Raw genomic sequence first — 22,977 nt, 5'->3', positions numbered from 1 at the left:
TCCTTCTTCTTCTTCTTCTTCTTCTTCTTCTTTTTGTTTTTTCGAGACAGGGTTTCTCTATATATCCCTGGCTGACCTGGAACTCACTTTGTAGACCAGACTGGCCTTGAACTCAGAAATCCACCTGCCTCTGCCTCACAAGTGCTGGGATAAAAGGCATGCGCCACCACTGCCCAGCTCATCTATGCTTCTAGTTGTCCCTTCACCAGCCCCGGGTGATTTTGAAGTAAATCTAAGACTAACATTTCAGCAGTAAGTACACCAATATTGCATCCCCCACAGACCCATTTCTACAAATATACCACTCAGCCTGGTTGCTTTCCTGTTGCTATGATAAAACACTCCAACAAAACAACTCTGGGAGAAAGGTTTATTCTGGCTCACCATTCCAGGGCTTGCAGCCTGCCATAGTGGAGAAGGCATGAGTGTAGGAGCATGAGGCCAGCCCATCATAGCACGTGATGGGCAGTCCAGAAGCAGAGGGGGGAGAAGAGGAAATGGAGCTGGGCTAGTATTCAAACTCATAAGCGTTTAGGGGGACATTTCATGTTTAAGTCACAACACCACTATAACATTCTCTTCCCTTCTTCAAATCAGTAGCGGCGCTATTGTCTTTTAAACAGGGTTTCTAAAGTTCAGTGAAGAGGAATCATATTGCTCTTCACAGAAGGTTCTCTCAGCTTGTCATCACTGTAAGGAAATACCTGAGCCTATCTATGGAAAAGAGAGAGAAGGTTTATTTTGGCTCATGAATGAAAAAGTTCAGTCCTTGGTTTACTGGCCCCACTGCTTTTGGGTGGCAGCTGCTGTTGAGGCAAAGCATACATTATGATGAGTGCAAAACCACTCACCTTATTGGGTAGGAAGTGGAAAAAAGGAGTAGAGAACGGGGTTCCACGATGCTCTCAGAGGGCACACCCCAATAACCTAACAACCTTCCTCTAGGCCCTACCTCCCAACAGTCACACCACCACCTCATAGACCCAGATCCCCTCCCCCATCCACCCATGCCCTACTCTAACATGGGCCCTCAGAGGACATTCAAGACCTGGACTGTAGCAGTGAGCATTGCCTCTGACTCAGCCCCCACAATTTCTCTCTCTTCTGAGTCCCCTGATCCTGGATTCCAGAACTTCCTGTCCTGCAGGAAGTACATTCTTTTACTTCTGTTCCCTTCCTGTCCCTATAAGCATGGCTATGTTTTCCAAAGCCCAAGAAAACACCCAGGACAACAGTACACAATTCTCTGGCCATGGTGAGCTGATCTCCTTCCCTTTCTCTCTCCCTCCCTCCCTCCCTCCTTCCCTCCCTCTCTCCTTCCCTCCCTCTTTTCTTCCCTCCCTCCCTTCCTCCCTCTCTTCCTTTCTTCCAAGCTTCCTGAAGAAGTTTCCCAGGACCTGAGTTTCCAGCTTCTGACCTTGCCCTCCCTTCCCACCATGCTGCAACACTATGCACATCCCACAGGGGGACGGGCTAGCACTGGGCAGGAATATTCCTGGCTCTCTTTTTCCTGCTGCTTCAGGCTTGTTGCCCTCCCTACAGTCTGAAAAACCCTCTTTTTTTCAACTCCCAGTACAACACCCGCTCCCTAGGGACAGGCATTTCCTAAGGGTTCAGCCACATCTAATGCCTCAGATGGACCCACTGTGGCTCAAGTTCAGAACCAGGACGGTAACACTTCTATGTCAGAGTTGGTGGTGCCAGGTATAGCCTCAGTGAATGAGGAGAATCATGAGTCAAGAGTTGAGAAGGTTATCAGTTCTGTCCCTCTAGGGAACACGTATCTATGACACATAGAAAGTGGATTTATTAGAATGCTTACAGGCTGCGGTCCAGCTAATCCAACATGGATGTCTACCAACAAAAGATCCAAAACTCAGTCGATTTTTAGTCCAGCGAGTCTGGATATTTCAGCTGATCTTCAGTTATCCTGGAATCCCAAAGAAGTAGGCTCTAATGCTGGTGATGGAATGAACCTGTCAGTAAGAGCAAGAAAGCGAAGAGAGCAAGCTGCCTTCTTTTGTCCTTATTTTGTTTTGTTTTGGTTTTAGGTTTTTGGTTTTTTTTTTTTTTCGAGACAGGGTTTCTCTGTGTAGCCTTGGTTGTCCTGGAACTCACTCTGTAGACCAGGCTGACTTCAAACTCAGAAATCTGCCTGCCTCTGCTTTCCAAGTGCTGGGATTAAAGACGTGTGCCACCACTGCCCGGCTTGTTTTTGATTTTTAAAGATTTATTTATTTATATGTAAGTGCACTGCAGCTGTCTTCAGACACGCCAGAAGAAGGCATCAGATCCCATTACAGATGGTTATGAGCCACCATGTGGTTGCTGGAATTTGAACTCAGGATCTTCAGAAGAACAGTCAGTGTTCTTAACTGCTGAGCCACTTCTCCAGCCCTTGTTTGTTTTTTGAGTCAGGGTTTTGCTGTGTAGTGCTGGGTGTTCGGGAACTCTCTCTGTAGACCAGGCTGGCCTTGAACTCAGAGGTCCAACTGTCTCTGCCTCCCAAGCGCTGGGATTAAAGGCGTGCGCCACCACTGCCTGGCCTTCCATGTCCTTCATACAGTCTACCAACAGAAGGTAGAGCTCGTATTAAAGACGGATCTTCCCACTTTAAAACCTGGATTAACAATTAATTAATCCAAATAATTAAGATAACCCTCACAGGTGTGCCCAGCACCTTGGGTTTTAGATAATTCCAAATATAGTCGAGTGGACCACCAAGGACATTTAGCATAGTAGGTTGAAGCTCTGATCCCCTCACTAGCAGTGTGGCTTTGGACATGGTGAGCAGCAGCATGATGTCCTCCCTGGATTCTGCCCACTACTGTCTAGCTCATCACTTCTAGCATAGATTACCGCTGCCACTGCCTCCCTCCAAACTTGCATTCCTACACATTCTCCAGGTCCCTGGATCAAAGCGGTGGACCAAGCTCTTTGATCCTGAGACTCCTTCCTGGTGGAATCCCCAACCCTGTTTCTCTGCAAGCATTCCAACTCCCTGGATGGTTTGTCCCAGGGAGACATGCTTCTCTCTATGTCTTTGCAAGCAGCCAAAACCTTCTCTGTCTTGACACTACACAGCCTAGACTCTGCCTCCTTGAGAGAGCCCTCCTAGGTCTGGAGATAGGGGAGTAGTTAGGGTGGTGGCACATATCTTCGGCCCCTGCATGGCCGTGTGGCTCCTAAACCTGGTGTTTTGCAGAACCCTCTAGTACCACAAGGGAAGCACTGGCTCCACAGTGACAAGACTTGCTTTTCCTACAGCTGCCGAGTCCCCCAGTTCCTCTGGAGAAGCTCTAGCGTGGATCCCCGGCTGTGACAGACATATGGCTGTCCAAAGACGGTTAGACATTATGGAAGAGGTAAGGAGGGCATGGGAGGAAGGGATTGTGAAGCTTCGTGGCCATCTGCCAGGTGGGAAGCTTTGTGGAGTACAGATATCAGAGAGCCCAGCCCAGTCCTGTTCCCCAGCTGCCAGGTGCAGGACTCCATGCTCTAACTGGGATGCTCAGTTGGGCAATGTCTTACACACCCTACTTCCTAGGAGGTGTTGCTTGCACTCAGCCTGAGATTTTTCCTTAGTTGTGTGTACTGGTTGGTTTTGTGATCAACTTGACATGAGCTGGGGTCATCAGAGAGGAAGGAGACTCAGTTGAGAAAACGCCTCCGTGAGATCCAGCTATAAGGCACCTTTTCTCAGTTAGTGAGTAATGGGAAAGGGCCCAGCCCATTGTGGGTAGTGTCATCCTTGGGCTGATGGTCAAGCCATGGGGAGCAAGCCAGTAAGCAGTATCCCTCCATGGCCTCTGTATCAGCTCCTCCAGGTCCCTGCCATGACTTCCTTTTGGTGATGAACAGCAATGTGGAAGTGTAAACAGAATAATCCTTTTCTTCCCCAACATGCTTTTTTTGTTCATGGTGTTTAGTTGCAGCAATAGAAACCCTGACTAAGGAATCAGGGAAGAGGGGGAATTCAACCATCAAAGTCTGGGATGAATCATAACGTAGGGTCCATAATTTGTTCTTGGCAAAGTTTTATCTCCATTGCTGAAACATTTTGTTTTGTTTCTGTTTTGCTTTGTGAGACAGGGATGTTCTGGCACTCACTCTGTAGACCAGGTTGGCCTCTCTCTTTCTTTCTTTTTAAAATTTATTTATTATTATATGTAATTACACTGTAGCTGTCTTCAGATAGACCAGAAGAGGGCATCAGATCTTATCACGGATGGTTGTGAGCCACCATATGGTTGCTGGGATTTGAACTCAGGACCTTCAGAAGAGCAGTCAGTGCTCTTAACCACTGAGCCATCTCTCCAGCCCTGGCCTCTTTATTTCTTTGTTCCCCTTAGACAAGGTTTCTCTGTGTACCCAGCTGATCTGAAATTTGATCTGTAGACCAGGCTGGCCTCAAACTCAGAGATCCTCTTCCCTCAGCCTCCCCGTGCTGGGATTAAGGTGTGCGCCACCACTGCCCAGCCCCCAGGACTTTCATAGTGGAGAGACCTGACTCCTGCAGACTGTTCTCTGACCTCTCCACACACTCCCAGTGGTGCAAGTGTGACCCATACCCCTGACACGCACACAAATGGACAGCTCCTAAGATTGGCTTTTGGCCTTTCTCCCCCCCAACCTCCAAGAGAATAATAATAATTTTTGAGACAGTCTTTCTCTGTATCCCAAGCTGGTCTGGAATTTGTGGTGATCCTCCGCCTCAAGATTTTGTGTTTATAGACATCAACCACTAAAGTAATATATAGCTTTAATATTTGAATGCTATTACAATGTAGTTGATATCCTTATTTTTCTATTTGAGGCATGAACACACAGTCTGACACGAGGCCAGCAGGCTTTATTAGGTTGCCAGCAGGATCTGTAGCAACAAACACCCCTGTAAGCAACCCCTAGGAACAAACTTAAAAATCACAAATCTGTCATTTATGAAAGGTGCCACAAGGGGGCGGTGCAACAAAAGGAATAGGTACTCTTATAGCCTACTCCCAAACAAAAAGGTGCTTAGGAGTCGCTGTGCCAAGCCTGACACCTTTGACTGCCAGACAAGAGGATCCTTTGAAGGGCAAAGGGAGCAAGCAACCTCTGACGTTCTCACCTGGGGAAACTGAGCTGAGACTGGGTGGGAGCCAGGATTGGACAACACCCAGTTCTCTCTCCACTGTACACTGGGACTTGGGACACAGTAGACTTTCTTTAGGACATCACTAAGCTAAAGCTGGCCCATCTTCTGTGCTTGACTTTGCCCCACCCTCCCACTCCAGACGGTGGAGAAGACAGTGGAGCATCTGGAGGCAGAAGTGACAGGGCTGCTGGGCCTGCTGGAAGAACTGGCTTCAAACCTTCCCCCAGGGCCCTTCAGCCCCAGGCCTGACTTGCTTGGAGACGGTGAGTGGCTCAGATGGCAGAGGGATGTCTGCTACGCCTGTCACCTAGGGTCCCTGGTAGCAGAATGCACAGGGGATGTTTTGCAGTCCCAGGTAGAGCACCTCAGTCTTCAAGAATCCTGGCTTCTGGGCTCCTCCATCTATTCTCCCCACCCCCTGGCAGCTGGGCCCTGGCACCCGACAGATGCTCATGAGGTTCATCCTCCAGTTTCTTTTTGAGGATTTTTTTAAAAAGATTTATTTATTTAGTATATATAAGTACACAGTAGCTGTCTTCAGACACTCTAGAAGAGGGCGTCAGATCTCATTACAGGTGGTTGTGAGCCACCATGTGGTTGCTGGGATTTGAACTCAGGACCTTCGGCAGTGCTCTTAACTGCTGAGCCATCTCTCCAGCCCCATACCCCAGCTTCTTAAGTCCTGCTGTCCCAAGAGAGCAGAAAGCTGGAATGAGGCAGTCGCTGGGAACAGCAAGGGCAAGGGGCTCCTTCAATATCCTCTGCTGCTCACTTAGGGCACCCCCTTTTCTTCCAGATGGCTTCTAACTACCAGGGATGGTGGAGCCCGTCAGATGAAGTCATCCCTCTGAGGACCAAGCCAGGTCTTCCTGCCTTCCTGCCCCACCTTTGTGTGAAATAAAAGCTACTATTTGGACCCATTGCTAGCCATGACCTCTGTTGCTGCAGCTCCAGCATCTCCTTACACCCGGAACCCCACAATGCTGTTCTAGCATTCAGACCTGGGTAACCTGTGCACCTGGACTTCCAACTTTCTTATTCATACAGACCCTGGAAACTGACTCACAGGATGTGAGAGATCAGAGCCCTAGAGTGGTAACTGCACACAGAAGGCCCATTATGCAGCCTTGCTGCCCAGGCCACAAAACAGCAGCCACTGCCACCCAGGAGACTGTCAGAAACACAAGATCCAACTCACCCCCATCAGAATCTCTGCTTTCATGTGATGCCCTGCCCTGCCCTTCTGGTGGTAAGGAGTTGTGTGTGCACTAAGAATCCTGTTCCTTGGTTGTGAATCCAAAGAGACATACTTCCTTCCAACTTTTTTTTTTTTTTGAGACAGGGTTTCTCTGTATAGTTTTGGCTGTCCTGAAACTCACTCTGTAGACCAGGCTGGCCTCAAATTCAGAAATCCACCTGCCTCTGCCTCCCAAGTGCTGGGATTAAAGGCGTGCACCACCACTGCCCTGCTTTTATTTACATCTCAAATGTTATCCCCCTTCCTAGTTTCCCCTCCAAAATAAAACCTCTATTCCCTCCCCCAGCTTCTTTTTAAAAAAATTATATATATATGTGTGTGTGTGTATGTGTGTGTGTGTGTATGTATATATACTAATATATAACATATATTACATTTGAAAAATTATATATCAATTGTTATATGTTATGTATGCTGAAATATATATATTTCAGCAAACAAAGTTCTTGTTACATAAAATTCACTCAGGGGAATGACTCATCATGTAGACCAAACTGGGATAAAGGTCTATACCCAGCGAAACTTACCATTTTAGACTGCACAAATTCTGTGGCTTCTAGTGTGTCTGAAGAGTCATCACCATTAATTCCAGGACGTTTTTTCATACCCCAGAAAGACCTCTGGGCTGTAGGAGTCACTTCCCTTCCACCTCTCCCTTTGCCAACACTCTAGCAACAATGCGTGTTCCTAGATTTGCCTATGGTGGGCAGCTTCTGTGCATAGGACTATGAGTCCTTTTGTATCAGGCTTTCACCGACAAGTCCTCAAAGTTCACCCATGTTACAGCATGTCACTCCTTCACGTATGCAAAAGGATGCTCTACTGTATCAATGGACCATTCCCATCTGTACAATATGGCTGCTAGCTGCAATCCACAACAGCAGTGTTCAGCTCACAGTTGCTTTATTACTCCTGAGTGTCCTCTGTCCTCCCATTGTGGGGAGATGTGAGGACTGGTCCCCTGCAGCTCAGCTGGGGTTCTGGACAGGGCCCAGGAGACTAGAGAGGCTTTGTCTCTTAGCATGTCATTGTCCTAAGCTTTCTCACACAGGAGAAGTGATGGGAGACCTCCAGCCAGGTAGCCAAGCTTTATGCTCCTGGATGTGACAGTGAATGCTAGGACCTGTCCCTGCCAGTTCCCCTCTCCAGACACCAAGGGCCAGACAGCCAAGAGTGCCCTTCTGATGGGAAGCCCCAAGGTGGCACGCTGCTGGAACATCTCCCTGGGTTGCTCCCGTCCTCCTCACTAGTCTCCCTGAGAGGTCACCCCAGAAACCACAGGAACACCCCTCTGTCCTTTCCTAGAACTTGGGTGACCTTACTCAGGGAACTCTACCAACTCAGCATCCGGCTCTGGTCCTGTGCCTCAGCACTACCTGAGCCCCATGTGAATCTGGAGAGCATCTTTTGTATATCCTTAAAACACGATCCCTGCCAGGTAGCTTGTGCTTGGCATTGCCACAGCAGCGAGGGATGTTTCTAGTTCAGCATATCCATTTTCCACTGGCTAAAAGGGCCGGGATCTCTGAGTCATAAAGCAGAAGAAAAACATGCTGGCACCAGAAGGACATTTCCAGAATGTTCCAGAACTGGCTTTTATTTGGAAACAGCTTTTGGCTACAGACATTCAGGTTTAAGGCACATTCCAAACTACAGGAGCCCTGTCCTTGGCAGGGGGCTGGCTTTAATTCTTGCCTGGTTTTGCATGGAAAAAAAAAAATGGAACAAATGATTTTCTGGCCTTTTTCTAAAAAAGGAGTGAGTTTGGCAAAAACAAAACTCATGACACATTCAAACCAGACACCACAACACCCTCACAAGACCTCCCTTTTATCCTAGGCAAGGACGGGGAGCCTCACTCACCCAACGCTCTCCCCAGAAACATGGATACAGTAAGCATACTTACATGCATCTGTCTGGTAATGACGGTTTTAAAAAACGTTTTCAAATACAAATATAAAATCGCATGTCTACCACGAAGCTAAGGGCCTTAGGCACAAGCAAGGAGGAATGAGTGCAGGAACCAGGAGAGGAACACCTATTCTGCACGGCAGGAGGCTGTGAGGGCCAGGGAGACGGCTGCCTGAGAATCCCAGCCCACCTGGGCCCTTTCGGCACAATACGTGGATGAGGGGGGACCAGGAGAAAAAGGCCATGGCCTTGGGGTGGGTGGGGGTGTGTGCTTGTGGGTTATTAAATAGGGAAAACTGAAGTGTGCTCTTTGGGACTTCTCCTGCACCATGCCAGCAGGGGTCACAGGTGAGCCACTGCCACGGCTCAGTCGTTGCCACCGCAGATCTTCAGTAGAATCTTTCGATAGTCCCCAGAAGTGTCTCCCTGGTTGCACAAAGAAGAGCAAGGGTTAAGGGGGGCAAGGCCCCAAGTGTCCTTGTGGGGAGGCAGGCCTGTCAGAGGCAAGAGTCCCCACTCAGAGCATGCACTGCAGACCTCCCCTGTACAAGTGCTGTCCAGCAGCTTCCAGATTCTATGTAAAACGAAAGCCAAAAGCCAGGCAGGATGGCATGTTTGTAATCCAGCACTAGGAAGGTGAAGCCAGGCTCTTTTTTTTTTTTAAAGGTATGTGCCACCACTGCCCGGTTTCTTTTCTTTTCTTTCTTTCTTTCTTTTTTTTTAAAGATTTATTTATTACATGTAAGTACACTGTAGCTGTCTTCAGACACTCCAGAAGAGGGCATCAGATCTTGTTATGGATGGTTGTGAGCCACCATGTGGTTGCTGGGATTTGAACCCAGGACCTTCAGAAGAGCAGTCAGTGCTCTTAACCACTGAGCCATCTCACCAGCCCCGAAGCCAGGCTCTTAAAAATCAACATGGATAGCTTCTGAGGAATGATACTCGATGTTGACGCTGGCCTCCACAGGCGTATGTATGCATACGGGCATGCATACACACACACACACACACACACACACACACACACACAGTATAAGGCCCCTGCCCAGGGCTGATCATCTCTGCTCTTTGCCTAGAGCAGTTACACTGGGTTCTACTGTAACGCGGTGAATTCTTCCTTGAAAGTGTCACATTTGTGGCCACCCATGGAGGACACCATTGCTCTGCTTTTCTACAGATCAATCTGTTTGATGCCACTGTGCTTTCTCCGGGACGATTGCTCAGGCTTAGCTAATTTCAGATGATTTTTCTGTCACCCTAAGCTTTTTGAAGCTTTCTAAAGACAAGGTCTGTGGCTTCTGTAGCTGTCACAGAATACTAGCGACGCAGGCCAGACTCGGACAGTAAAGACAGATTCTCTGCTACACACAGCGCCACTTTCATAGCACAGGAATGGGAAGTCTCTTCAAAGACAAGCCCAGCAAGTCTGAAGTCAGGCCTTGCAGTGCTTGCTGGTGACTCAATGTCAACTTCTGCCGGCCCAGCTCTGGCACACGGTGCCTCCTCCAGTGTTTGTGTAGACTGCCACCACACCGGTGGAGGGACTCCCGTTACCCTCAGGGATGCTGTACCTGTGCTTGGGAGGTTTGCGAACACTACTCAAGGGTCATGAAGTTACCAAGCAGAAAAATCAGGATCAGACTCCCGGGTTGAGCTAGCTGTGGTCCTCACTCTAAAGTGAATGTGGGAAGAGCTAGAACTCAGGAAGCAAGAGCCGAGCACCACAGACTCTGGGGACATGAGCCTTGATGGATCACATCTCCAGAGTGACGGGGACTCTGATCGTTAGGGACTTGATACGGGTAGAAGGCCCGAGACTTCTTTATACCATTGGCAGACATTCCTGTTAAGTTACTAAGCACTGGGATCCTGGAGGGTAGGAACACGGGGTCACAGGGTCAAGACCTGCCCTGTCATCAGGATCTTGTGATCAGTTTGGAGTCGAGTAGGTGAAGAAGCTGTTCTAGAGAGGGGAAGGAGACGGAAGGGCCTGGGGGTGTTGAGATAAAGAGAAGGCCTATTGGCCCCTATCCCTTACCGTGATATCGTGATACAGTGACTTGCCGTACATCCGCTTATACTCCGCTCGGATATCCAGCAGGTCAAGCTCGCTGCGAGACACCATGATGCGAATCAGGGTTCGGTCCTTTGTTCCTGCTCCCTAAAGAGTCATCCAGAGTATGTGCACAGGGCTTCCCACCGGCTCCAACCCTCCTATACCTTCTACACTCAGCCCACGGTGGACCCCTCAGACCCAGGAGGCTTTAAGATGTCCTGAACTACCACCCCACTCCCACCCCAACCCTCCCCACTCCCCTGCATACAAGAACTACATACCCTCATAGCCTTGTTGAGCCTTTCAGCAAAGAAGGCAGGGGTGTTCTTGAGGCATTTCACTGCAAGAGAAACACAGCATAAGGTCTGCAAGGCACAGGAGGGCACACACTACCTAAGTGTCCTCCTAGGAAGCCTGGACATCAAATCTGTCACCAGCCATCTCCTTCTTTTCCTGCTGACTGTGATCCCATGAATGCAGCTCCACACACAGTAGGACCACCAGCCCAACCATCCCTGAGCAAAAAACACTGGGGCTGTGCATAGCCTGGGGGTGTGAAGAGGCACCAACTCCATGGATCCCTAAGCATGAGGGGTCAAACAGAAAAACCCTCATGGAGAAAGGGTGGCCAAGGGGATGTGGTGTTATTCTCAGGCCATGCCAGGAAATGAGGACCTATTTATTTCCTATTCTAGCCAGAAAAATTCCCCCAAAACTAAAAGAAATGGGCAAACTGATGTCCCTCAGCAAGTATAAAGGGAGGTGGTGGGGGCGTAGATCAACAACCCAGCTCCATATTAGGAGGAGGTTCCTAGAGCTGCTGAGACTTGCTGTAGAGGCCACATTACTGTAAGAGGCACTCCCTATGCCGGACGCTCAGCCAGCACTCTCTAGAATGGGCCTGTTTTGCTGTTGCAAGTAAAAAGCCTTCCATGTGTTTCCATCACAGCCAGCTGACAACTGCCTACAGGGATGTATTTTTAGAGAAAACTTGGCAGGATGTGAGTCACCTTCCTCTAGGAGAGCAGCTGGATGGGCTCCCGCTAGTGCCCAGATCCCAGCTCCTTTCTGCTGAGCTGCACTGCAGACACACAAGAGCCATGGAGCCCACCAGCCAGATGGTCTATATTAGCAAGCTCAGACCCTGTGCTTCTCTCAACTACTGCACCTTCAACCGCAGGACACTGAGCACCCAGCTTGTAACCCATACTGCCCAGTGGGTGGGCAGGCAGGTAAGGCAAGCCCCAGCCAGATGCCTACCCACAGCCAGCATGCCCTGCTCCAGGTCCCCAGACATCTCCCGGCAGATGCTCTTCTCAATGTCTCGGCCCATCATCCTCTGATACTCGTTGAAAACTAGCAAGAAAATAGAAGGGGCATGTCATAGCCTTAATTGTGTTCTCTCAAATTTCAAATGTGGTAATCCCGACCCTCAGCAAGCTTGAATATATATATTAAAAATAATGTCGTGATGGTGGGCTCTGAGCCAATGAGCTAACCAGTGGCATCTACAAACAGGAGGTCAGGACTCATGGGCAAACTGACAAATCTTGGCCTGCAGTGGGTTGCTGTAGAGTCTTTTATCTTGCTTTTCACACAGAAACACAGCTCTTTCCAAGCCTCACTAAGTATTCAGCACTTTATATCAACAAAGCTCAACTGCATGTCAGTGTTGAGTCTCTGTAAGTCATGCTGGGCTGAACCATACCTTCACAACATTAGGCATAATGAATGCATCTTTGGATTTCTTTGCATATAATGGAGTCACATCTTACAACCCTCTGGCTTCCATGGTTCTCAGCCTCTCATGTACCCAGGACTACAGATTTGTGTCATTACAACATCTTCAAATGGGTTTGTTGGATAGCATCTCATCATAAAACTGAGGAACCTCTATCTAGGAAGAGACCATACGAGGACACAGGAAACAGGAGGCTCATCCACAGAGAGGAGGAGAGGCCTCACAAGAAACTAATCCTGGCAAGCTTATGAGTGTCTAAAACTCTTAAGAAAACACATTCCTGTTGCTCAAGACCAGCCTGTGAGAGGAGACACACCCTGAAGAATCCCACCTCTTTTCCATTCTGCCCTGCACAGCCTGCAGTCAGATGATCTCTGTATCAGAGCGGTCAGTCTGCTGACCAATCTCAGCCCACACTCCAGTGTCCTCCTCAAATCTCCACATTCCCAGCCCTGGCCCCTCTGATTTCACGCAGCAGGCTCACCTTGCTCTTCCCTTCTGTGAACCACGTGGCTCTATCCTACTCAGACACAACCCATGTTGTTCCGTGGTGCTGAAAGCCTTTAATTATAAACCCAGGAGCTGCCGAGTGCCACACACAAGCTGTTGGCTCCTATGGAAAGGAGCCATGCTAGCGACCCCAGGAGCCTGAGTCTAGTGCTAACATCAGCATCAATTTCTCCTACCACTCCTGCCTCAAGTTTCAACCAACCATTTCCAGATTTGTGTCCTCTTCATACCAGAGCTGTGGTTTCTGCTTATCTGATATTTTCTTCCCATGTAATAATGCCCTGAAACCCAATGGTCACATTATACTCATTAAAACAAATGAAGATAAATCCGTATCACAAGTGTTCAGCCTGTGTTGAATATGAGACTGGAGCATTTGGCTCTCATGGGGAAATCTGTAGCACACCCCTCCTCCCCAGGCTCCGGGATCACTGCCAGAGAGAAGGCAGAAGAGCCAACACGGTGGAGAACTGCAGCAAATATTTACCAGGCATGACGGGGCTAGTGTACAAATGAACTCACGGTGGCTGTGCCTGGATGCACAAGACCATCACAAGATCAAGTCAAAAAGCCTAGCACAGACAGAGAGGACAGACAGGGACTCATGAAGCCCCAACCCTATCGGAGGAGGCATTAGCAAGTGATGGATGGATGCTAGAGTTGGTTTTCTTTAAGAATGTGGTCCCTGAAAAGCTATTCATGCTTCAGTAGCTGGCACCAGCGTATATAATGGTAACAATAAGTGGATTCAGTGGTATAGAAGAGGGAGAGGGGGAGCGGAGGGGGAGAGGGAGAGAACGAGAATGAGAACATAACAGCTGGAAAGGGTGGCGCATGTCTTTAATCTCAGCCCTCAGGAAGCAGAGGCAGGCAGATCACTGAGTTTGAGGCTAGCCTGTTCTACACAGCCAGTTACATACAGCCCAGCCAAAGTTACCTAGTAGGACCCTGTTTCAAAAAGCAAACAAGCAAAGCCACCACATAAAGAGCACACATATAGTTGGGGGAAAAGTGGAAAGTATGGGGAGGGGATGGGGGGGTCAACTAGATCAAAACACATTATGTGCATATGTGAAATTCTCAACCAGTAAAATCTAAATACACACTGGCAAGTACATGTTCATGCACATTCTGTCACAGCAGTTAAGAGGGTGAAAGCATGCCCTAGGGACAGGGCTCTCAGCCAAGTCAGCCTCAGGCCAGTCCCTCCAGAGTGCCTGAGTCCTGGGCCAGAAGCAGCATTGCCATGATCCTCGCCTCACTCCTCGCATAGCTCCTGCAGTGCCCACAGCCTTTCCAAGCTGTCTACACTCTGTTCTGATCCCTCACCGTCTGCCCACAGGGGCCTTCAGACACAGGTGGCCATGGCTTCCCTTTCTCCAGGCCCTCCCAGCTAACTGGCTTCAACAGCTCAGGACCCCACCTTCAAACTTCTGCTCTCTCTCTGGTCCTCCAAAGAAGACCTCTCACAGTCCCAAGGCCTCAGACACCTGATCCCCCGCAGCTCCCAACTTCTAAGCTCCAAACCTCTCCTGATATCTGGGCTCCAACACACCATGCCCAGCTTCTCAGCAAACAGGCTAGATTCTGGTCCCTTTTCCTCAACTCCCCACCCAGGCTTCTACCAACCCCCCCTAGGTCACTGCACGGCTTTGCACCTAATCAACTCAACTACTGCCTGCGGATCCTTCACTCTCCCTGCACCACACCGGGGAGAATTCACCCTCTGGGGGAATCTGGGCTGCACGTTGCTCTGCAAGCTGAAGGAAGGAGATAGACACTTCTGAGGGCCTTTCTGTGTCTTCTGACTTCTCTCAGGATGAACATCTACCCCTACACTGTCAGCAGAGCTGTCCACCACCTCTGACTCCACCTCTTGATGCTGCAATTCTATCTGCTCCAGGTATGTCTTGGCCATAGCCAGCAGGGCCTTTGCACCTATCCTTTCAGGGTTTTCACAGCCTTATACCACACGACTGCGCCAGCACCTCCCCCAAACCAATTCCATCATCTTCTACCCATTCCACATATTCACCACCAGCTCCAGATGGTACTGCGGAGCTGTCTCCTGACATGAAGCTGAACCCTGTGAAGGAGACCACACCTCTCTACAACCTGATGGACAGAAACCCATTTTCCTGTATTCAAATAAGTTGCGCAAATGCTCCCCAGCACTGCTGGAATGTTTTCTCTTTTCTTCTTGTTTTACTTGTTGTTACTGGGTTCACGCCATGTAATGTAGAGATCAGAGGCTGACTGTGTTTTTGCCTGCTGGACCATTGCTCCCCACTGACACCACCAGGGGGCTCTTGAGGAAGTGAAGGTCCATCCAGAGGACATCAGCCAAATACTCTGCAGGCTTTTTCTCAACACAATGTCCTGTCTGCTCTCATCTAACTGACCCAGGGTTTTTTTTACCTGCCACCAGGTGGGCCCGGCTCCGGGAGCACAGGATGGCGTTGAACTTGGACTCATCTGTGCCCAGGCGGTTCTCCCCAGCTGCATACAGCTCCTGGATGAGAAGGAAGATACATGTGTCCAGGAAGCATCATCCAGGTCCCAGGCTCAGATCATCTAGGCAGCAATCTGTAAAGCCCACGGGAGGAGCAGGGCCCTGGCAGTGGGAACACCAGTTTGCTGAACCTTGTCGGTCCCGATCACTGCAGACCCAGACCTCCAGCAATCCCCTCATCTGTCCGTTTACAGCACAAAGAATTTAGCCAGCATCCAGCACCACAGAGGAGGAAAGAGAAGCCTGGACTCGGGTCCTGGCTTGCGGTGGGGATGCTGGGCAGGGGTCTGGCTCCCGAGCCTCAATCTTCTCATATAAAAATTATAAGGATTAGAATCTGACTTGATTTCTTGACCTTGAAACCCAAGGGGACACATGGATGTGTAATTGAGAGAGAAGGATGAATAAGGAAAGCTAAGAGAAATCCTGGCCCACTTCTTAGGGGCAGTACTTCTCAGCGGGACAGAGGAACTCAGCTGACAGACCCATATTTCAATTGCCAGACTGAAGTCAGCTGCCAGATTTCTATGTGAAATTTCCTAATCATGGAAAGCAGCTTCCCTCTGTAAGAAGCACGTGGGAGGGACAATAACTATGGCACTCAATCAGTTATGGGGATGAAGCGATGACTCAGCAGTGAATCCAACACCCTCTTTTGACTCCCATGGGCACCAGGCACACACACATACACACACAGAGGCACGAAGACAAAACACTCATATATATATAAAGTAAAAATAAATCTTGAAAAAAAAAATCCCCAGATGTGGGGCCTCATCAGTACATCCTTCCTCCATATGTACATCATTATGCTTGCTGAACAGCATAATAGCTTGTTAAAACAAAACCTATGAGGGTTTGAGCCCCAGATATCTGCCAATCTGTGACCTTGCCCCAGACCTCTAAGATGCCTCAGACAATCATGGAAATTAAGGGCACCAATACCTAGGACACTCTCAGGTTGAGATTCCTTAGGCCAAGGTGAGGTTGAGCAGGTCAGAAAGGGAGGAGGAAGCAGAGCCCAAGTCAGCTTTTTCCTGGAAGGCCTGGAGAGGTCCAGCCATCTCACTAAGAAGTTCTCAACTAGCCATCAGGCAATACAAACTTAGAAAGCTAAGGATTCAGATGCCTGGATTTCCTCCCTCTGTCTCCAGTTCATAAGGTGACAAGGGCAGAACTGTCAGGCTGCAGGCCAAGGACAGCTCATTTCTAGGCCCACAAGATCAGAAGTTGGAGAGACAGGTACCTTCGCACACCTAACAGTACCTACGTAGGAAAGCACCAGGACACATGAAGTCCCACGTCCTCGTGATCTTTAACAGCTGCAGCATTTATTACCCTGATGTCCCTCTCACAGGTGAGAAACACAGAAAACTGGGAGCCCTGCTCAATGTTAAGTCCCTGAGCACCTCAGAAACCCACAGCACCTGGAACTTCCGGGCACTTAGACACAAAGCAGAAAGTGTGACCCCCACAGTGGTTCAGCTAGCCCACACTGGTACCTCGCCAGCCACCAGACTCACCTGGACATCTCTCTGGACAAGGGTCATGTCCACATTTGTGCTCTCATCACGGTTCCCCTGAAAGGAAGAGGGCGTAAGGCCAAGCCACTCTTTGGAAGACCATACCCTCCCCCTCCTCACTCATTTGTCAGTGTGCTTTGATCTCCAGTCCCTCTCACCCCCGACTCCTCCATACCCCATCTTACACCCCCCCTTCTCTCTAATGTCCTGGGGTGAGGAAGATACCTGAGAGAGAGAGATGAGGAGCCGCTGGAAGTGTCCTGATGTGTCACTTCTTATGGCCTCCTCCAGAGTCTTTTTGAACTCTGAAAAGACAGACACCAGGGTCTATCCTACAGGTAGGTCTATTACCTCTAAGGGCATAGTTAGTAGGGGGCATTGACATAAGGTCCAAGGGGCTCAGGCCGGAGGTGACAGGTGACCTATGTAACTTTCCAGGCTCATGCAAGCTGTGACTCCAGGGTGACCTGTCCTGTGAGGTCAGACCTGGCCCAAATCCACTCAAAATTTTCTCAGCCCCTTCCAACCGTAAGCACCTGCCCTGTGTGTCAACAGCAGGCAGGGCTGGGTCTTGAGTCAGAGCCCAGGGAGTTGGGCGTGACAGGAAATAGAGGACAAGAAGGACAAGGACAAGAGGGTGTGGCTGGGGAGCTTCAGACCTGTTTTGTAGGCCCTGTTCAGCTCCCGGATGTGTTCGTTACTTCGGGAAGCGAAGATCTCAATCAGGCAGGCCTCATCAGTACCAGCCCCCTACGGCAACAGAAAAAGGACACATCTCATGCTGGGACAGCAAGTGCTGCTCAGCAACAGCCCCCCCCCCCCCCCCCCCCCGAACACACACACACACAACTCATGTCTCAAAAGCCAGCTCCCCTCCTAGCGCCAGACCATGAGATGAAGACAAGGATAAAGAGTAGGTATCACATGAGGGTCACCATGGACCAGGAAACTGAAAGGTGTGTGTGTGTGTGTGTGTGTGCAGTGACTGTCCAATGGCCATGCCGTGCTGGGTCAGGCTGAGGGGCAGATCAACATCTGTTTCTTCCAAGTTCAAGTTCTAAGTGAGATAACAAAGACATGGGGAAAGTCCAAAGCCATGATCATAACGGATGTAAAAAGGCTAGAGTCCCGGGTGAACTGTCTGGATATATCTAAGAAAAGAAGCCAGGAGAGAGGAACGGAATGGCTGTGCCGGGATAGCACAAGGCATAAAGTAGGGTCAGAGGCCTGGCTTTTTTTTTATATCAGGCTGAATCTTGGCTCTGCAGCTTACTGTGTGACCTCAGGCAAGGTACTTAACTTTTTGTGCCAAGTTTCTTGGCTATAAAGGAAACGTATGTGTATCACTTTATGTATTTGAGTACACCGTAGCTGTGAGTGGTAGGTTGTAAGCCATCATGTGGTTGCTGGGAATTAAATTCAGGACTTCTGCTTGCTCTGGCCCCGCTCGCTCCGGCCCCTAAGGAGTCCTAAATGGGACTAAATGGGCTAATTTGTAAAGAATGTCTAGCCGACATAGTGTTTTTATGCTTTCCACCGCCCGCATGCTACCAGCAGCTTATTGGGACTTACAAAGGATGTGCATGTCAGCACCTTACCTGAAACTACCTGCGTGCCCTGAAAGAACACTCACTGTCTCCACTCATGGATATTCTTATACACAACAGCTATTCATACCAGCTAGCCCCCTGCCTGTGTGTCTGAGAATTCCACTGACTTCTCCTGCTGGAGATGGGTACTAACCACTTCGGGGCCCAGACCATTGCCATCCTGTCCCCCTTTACCACCCTCTAGACTCTAATAGGCAGCTGGGTTTCAGCCAGTCTCCTTTCCCTTCCAGACCACGAACAAAACAAACCTCTCAGCTTCCAGCGGAGGTAGAATCTGTGCCCAGCATGCCTCTGAGTGAGTGGTTCTTTTGGGGTACCTAACTAAAGAGGGACCCTCTACTCATAGGACACACACAGCCACATGGCTATAGAGCCCAGATAGGACTTGCTTCATGGTCAAAATCAAACTAGACCTAGGAAGAGAGCAAGCCCAAGCTAAGCTTCGGGATTTGGCCTTGCGTGGAATTCAGTTTTTCTGGAGCTGGATGCCTGGGGTGTACACAGAAGTGGGGACAGACATGGCAGACAGGAGTGAGGTGGGTGCTCAGGAAGCTCAGGAACTGGTAAGCCTTTTCTGCCCCACCTCTTCCCACCCTCACCTGGGTCCCTGCCTCTGCTCCTTGGGCTCCTCAGACATGTTGCTGTTATTTGCTAATAAGAGTCCTAGAAGAGCCTGGGACCCCTTCTCGTTATCACCAATGTCCTCCACAAACCTATCTGGTCGTTTCTTGAGATGGAGACATAAGTATTTCCTGTGAGGAAATGGCATGTTGCTTGCATCTTGGAAAAACTACCAGTTGCTCCTTCTAACGCTCATGGCTGTAGCCAGGAGCTCACTGAAGTCAGGCTAGGTAGCAACTGGTAAGTGGGTAACACATCACCCAGCCCTCTTCCGCCAGGGCTGTAGGGCTTTACACACAGGTGCAGGCAGGATCACACAAGCACAGGGACACACCTTGATAGCTTCCTTTATCTCGTAGACATCAAACAGGACAGGAGTCTTCATCAGGGCCAGGATAGTCTTCTCAAAGTTTCCCGACAGTTCTGATTTTAGGTCTTTGATCAAATCCTGATTGGATAAACAAATGAAAGCTTGCTTTGAAAATCCACAGATGAAGAGCGCTGGAGATGATGGAGCTGACGGGATCAAGACCAGCCACGGGAAGGAGCCTGAGGTAGAGCACTAACATAGTCAGTATTCATGTACTGGAGGCTCAAAAAGTCCCCGGAAGACTTTTCCTCCAAAGCACGTACATCAACTAAACCTCCCAGGATGCCCCAGAAGCAGAGGAGGGGAAAGTGAGGCCGGGTAGGGAAAAAGTGATGTATCTACAGGCTTGTCTTGGAGAATCAACCCTAACTAAGCTCATTGTCCATCCTGGAGATTCGGCCTTACGAGACCCCAGTCTATGAAAAAGCAGAGTCAGTGGGCCTGTAGTTATGCTAGTGCAGTCCCTGGAACTTGCTGGGGGAGAACCAGGCCTCATTGGTCTTCCTGCCTTCCCTCTCTGCACCTCACCTTGCCATAGGCCGTCTTGAAGGACAGGAGGATCTGCTGCCGCTGCTTGTTGGACCGGCTCCCTAGGCAGTCGATGATGGCTTGTTCATCCGTTCCTAGGAAAGAAGAAAGAGTAGGCACACACTACGGGTTATGAGGATGCTCTGTGGCCATGGACTCTCCCAGCCTAGGGCCTCCCATCCATTCCCCTGGGCATCTAACACAGGTCCTCCTCCATCTCCCGGGGGCCCAGGCTTGCCTGCCCCTCCTACACAGTGACCTGCACAGGAAACTAGGGGCAAGGGTGGGATTGGAGTCAGTCTGGTCTCTTACCAAAGCCCTTCATAGCCTTCCGCAGGACCTCAGCATCTCGTAAGGGGTCAAATCCAGAAGCATCAGTGATGGTGCCTCGGTTTCCAAACTTCTCAGACAAATAGCCACAGGTAAGATGACCCACCCATGCTGCCCCAAGGTGTAAGACTCTTCTACCTCCTCCTATCCCCCAAACACCCCCTTCTCTAAGCATTGAGGGACCTAAAGGAGCTGGATATCAAAAGCACTAGACACAAATAGCCCCCAAGGCTCATGTGTCAACACTCATGGTGGTGTTTAGGAAGTAGTGGCTGGAAGGATATTAGGTCTAGAGGAGAAACAGGTCCTTGAAGGGAAATATTGGGGCCTGCGCCTCTCTCATTATTTGCTTCCTGTCTGCTATGCAGTAGACAGCTTTGGTTCACCAAGTGTTCCCTCACCACAGGCCCACAGTCACAAGGCCAAGAAGCCATTGATGGAAACCATGAGCCTTAATCAATCTTCCTCCTCCTTTTTTTTTTTTTTAAGATTTATTTATTTCTTTTATGTATAAGAGTACACACTGTAGCTGTACAGAGAGTTGTGAGCCTTCATCTGGTTGTTGGGAATTGACTTTTAAGACCTCTGCTCGCTCTGGTCAGCCCAGCTTGCTCCAGTAGACCCTGCTGGCTCAGTCCCTGACTGCTCTGGCTCAAAGATTTACTTATTATTATAAATAAGTACACTCTAGCTATCTTCAAATGCACAGATCTCATTATGGGTGGTTGTGAGCCACCATGTGGTTGCTGGGATTTGAACTCAGGACCTTCGGAAGAACAGTCAGTGCCCTTACCTGCTAAGCCATCTCTCCAGCCCAATCTTCCTCCTTCTTAAGGCATGCTCCCCTCAGGTGTTTACAAACAGGATTACTGTAGCCTAGCGAGTGGCCTTTCTTTTTTTGTTTGTTTGGTTTTTTTTTTTGTTTTTGTTTTTGTTTTTCGAGACAGGGTTTCTCTGTGTAGCCCTGGCTATCCTGGAACTCACTCTGTAGAGCAGGCTGGCCTCAAACTCAGAAATCGGCCTGCCTCTGCCTCCCAAGTGCTGGGATTAAAGGCATGCGCCACCACCGCCCGGCTGTGAGTGGCCTTTCTAGTGGCTAGTGCATGCTGGTTATCAAGGCAATAAGGGGTGTGCTCAGAGAAGAGAAGGGGGCAACAGTGGACAGCTGCTCAGGGTGGGGAAGAGTGGGCAATGGAGGAGCGGAACTAAAGCAAAGAGGTGATGGACCCTTTACATAGTCTAAAAATAGGCAGCCAGCACATACCACTAGCCCTGTGCTTGGCTGGTTTGGCTGTGTAACCATGACAATGAATTCTAGGCATGGCAAACATGAACTCATCTCCAGAATGAGCCAAAATAAACCCTGGAGGAGCTACCCAGAGAGGACTCTGAGGATCCTTCACATTTTTCTAGGTAAGCACGTAAGGGACCTACTGGGTGTGAGTCCCCAAGGCTGGAGGCCTCAGGAGTAATCTCATGTGAAGAGCAACCACCAGGGCTGCCTGTGCTTCCACACCTTAAGGAGTGTGCCCTAGGGTGGGCACACAGGAGAATTCAGAGCTTTTTTTGTATGTTGTAGCTGGAGGCCTGAGTCTTCTGTTCCTTCAATCCCCAAGGCCCTGCTGGCTAGGCGACAGACCTGTCATCGAACGTAGTTTGGACAAGCACTTACCTGGGCTGGAGGAACAGCAGGGGTGATGGTACTGGATCCTGAGTATCCTGGGTAACTTGGCACTGGCTGCTGCCCAGGGGGTGGCATTGGTGACTGCCCAGGATAGGTCATTGGAGGCTGTCCAGGATAAGCCCCTGGGGGCTGCTGTCCAGGGGGTGGCATAGGCTGGCCTGGCACAGGGGCCCCTGGGTATGCTGGATATGAGGGCATCCCAGGAGGTGGGTTTCCTCCTGGGGGTGGATACATTCCATAAGGAGGGACAGGCTGCTGGGCAGGAGGTGGCTGCCCAAAGCCACCAGGGGGCACTGGAGGATAGCCACCCCCAGGAGCCCCAGGATACAGATTTGGCACGTTGGCTCCTCCAAATGTCCCAGACATGTTGGCTGCCTGCCAAGTACACAAAGCAGGGCCTGAGACACATCGACCCACAAAGACCAGCACTCTGTCTGTCTACCTTTACCTCATGGAGTTCTGCAATGGCTCTAGGTAAGGAGCCTCCTCAGAACCACCACTACCCTTCACCCCCTCCCCCCAGCACTATGTCTATCTAGCACCGGATGAGGGCACCACAAGATGGGCTCAGCATTGCCCCCACCCCACTATGGGACAAGGAGAACGATCGGGCCACAGATGGCGGTACACTCGCTCAGTGTGAGCAGGGCAGCTGGGCTCTGACATGGGCTCTGCATGGGAACCAGAACCTCTATCTGTCCCTTCTGCGAGAAGCACGGAAACCTGAAAGAGGGGGCTACTTCTTCTGACCAAGACCCGCTGACTAGGGAGAGCTAACCACTCAAAGGCGAAAGTACAGGGGTTCTTTTTGCAGGCATGAAGTGGCCCTGTCTGCTAACAGTCTGCTAACAGTCAAGGTGAGGTAGGTAAGGCTGGGCTGGGTTTGCCTATGCCCCGAACAAAAGCCTGAATCCTCACCTCAGCCTCTTATGCCCGATGAGATATGAGTCCCAACATCTTCATCCCTCACCCTACCTATCCCTCACTTCCTCTTTTCAACCACCAAGGCCTCCTCACTGTCTCCAAGGTCAGCAGGCCCATGGGCACCTTAAGGACTGGCCTTGCCTAGAAATTTGCACAGTACATTTTCCTACCATGTCAGATCTTTGTTTGAGGTCTCCTCCTCCCCGCTCCTCTTCCCCTTCCTCCTCCCTCTCCCTCCACCCTCCTCCTCCTCCCCTCC

At 49.9% G+C, this 22,977-nt stretch overlaps 2 protein-coding genes across 2 annotated transcripts in view; one reads left to right on the top strand and one right to left on the bottom strand.

Annotated features, from left to right (window-relative positions):
• The window catches only part of Plac9 (placenta associated 9), a 13,412-nt gene extending 7,355 nt beyond the window's left edge, over positions 1-6,057 (top strand). The window contains exons 2-4 of the mRNA XM_031362440.1: positions 3,268-3,365; positions 5,277-5,400; positions 5,934-6,057. Coding sequence (XP_031218300.1) covers positions 3,268-3,365; positions 5,277-5,400; positions 5,934-5,944 — 233 coding nt within the window. The 3' untranslated portion in view covers positions 5,945-6,057. The remainder of the gene's footprint in view (positions 1-3,267; positions 3,366-5,276; positions 5,401-5,933) is intronic.
• A 1,904-nt stretch (positions 6,058-7,961) lies between these two features.
• The window catches only part of Anxa11 (annexin A11), a 46,943-nt gene continuing 31,927 nt past the window's right edge, over positions 7,962-22,977 (bottom strand). The window contains exons 4-15 of the mRNA XM_031361688.1: positions 21,783-22,169; positions 20,093-20,180; positions 19,781-19,875; positions 19,217-19,330; positions 17,311-17,401; positions 16,877-16,956; positions 16,652-16,708; positions 15,035-15,128; positions 11,626-11,721; positions 10,647-10,705; positions 10,348-10,470; positions 7,962-8,732 (exon numbers count right to left, since the gene is read on the bottom strand). Of these exons, the coding sequence (XP_031217548.1) occupies positions 8,673-8,732; positions 10,348-10,470; positions 10,647-10,705; positions 11,626-11,721; positions 15,035-15,128; positions 16,652-16,708; positions 16,877-16,956; positions 17,311-17,401; positions 19,217-19,330; positions 19,781-19,875; positions 20,093-20,180; positions 21,783-22,169 (1,344 nt within the window). The 3' untranslated portion in view covers positions 7,962-8,672. The remainder of the gene's footprint in view (positions 8,733-10,347; positions 10,471-10,646; positions 10,706-11,625; positions 11,722-15,034; positions 15,129-16,651; positions 16,709-16,876; positions 16,957-17,310; positions 17,402-19,216; positions 19,331-19,780; positions 19,876-20,092; positions 20,181-21,782; positions 22,170-22,977) is intronic.

Source organism: Mastomys coucha, unplaced genomic scaffold, assembly GCF_008632895.1.
Source record: "Mastomys coucha isolate ucsf_1 unplaced genomic scaffold, UCSF_Mcou_1 pScaffold9, whole genome shotgun sequence".
In the NCBI taxonomy this organism is placed as follows: Eukaryota; Metazoa; Chordata; class Mammalia; order Rodentia; family Muridae; genus Mastomys; species Mastomys coucha.
The sequence above is the reverse complement of the archived record's forward strand: the minus strand, read 5'-3'. Positions and strand labels throughout refer to the sequence as shown.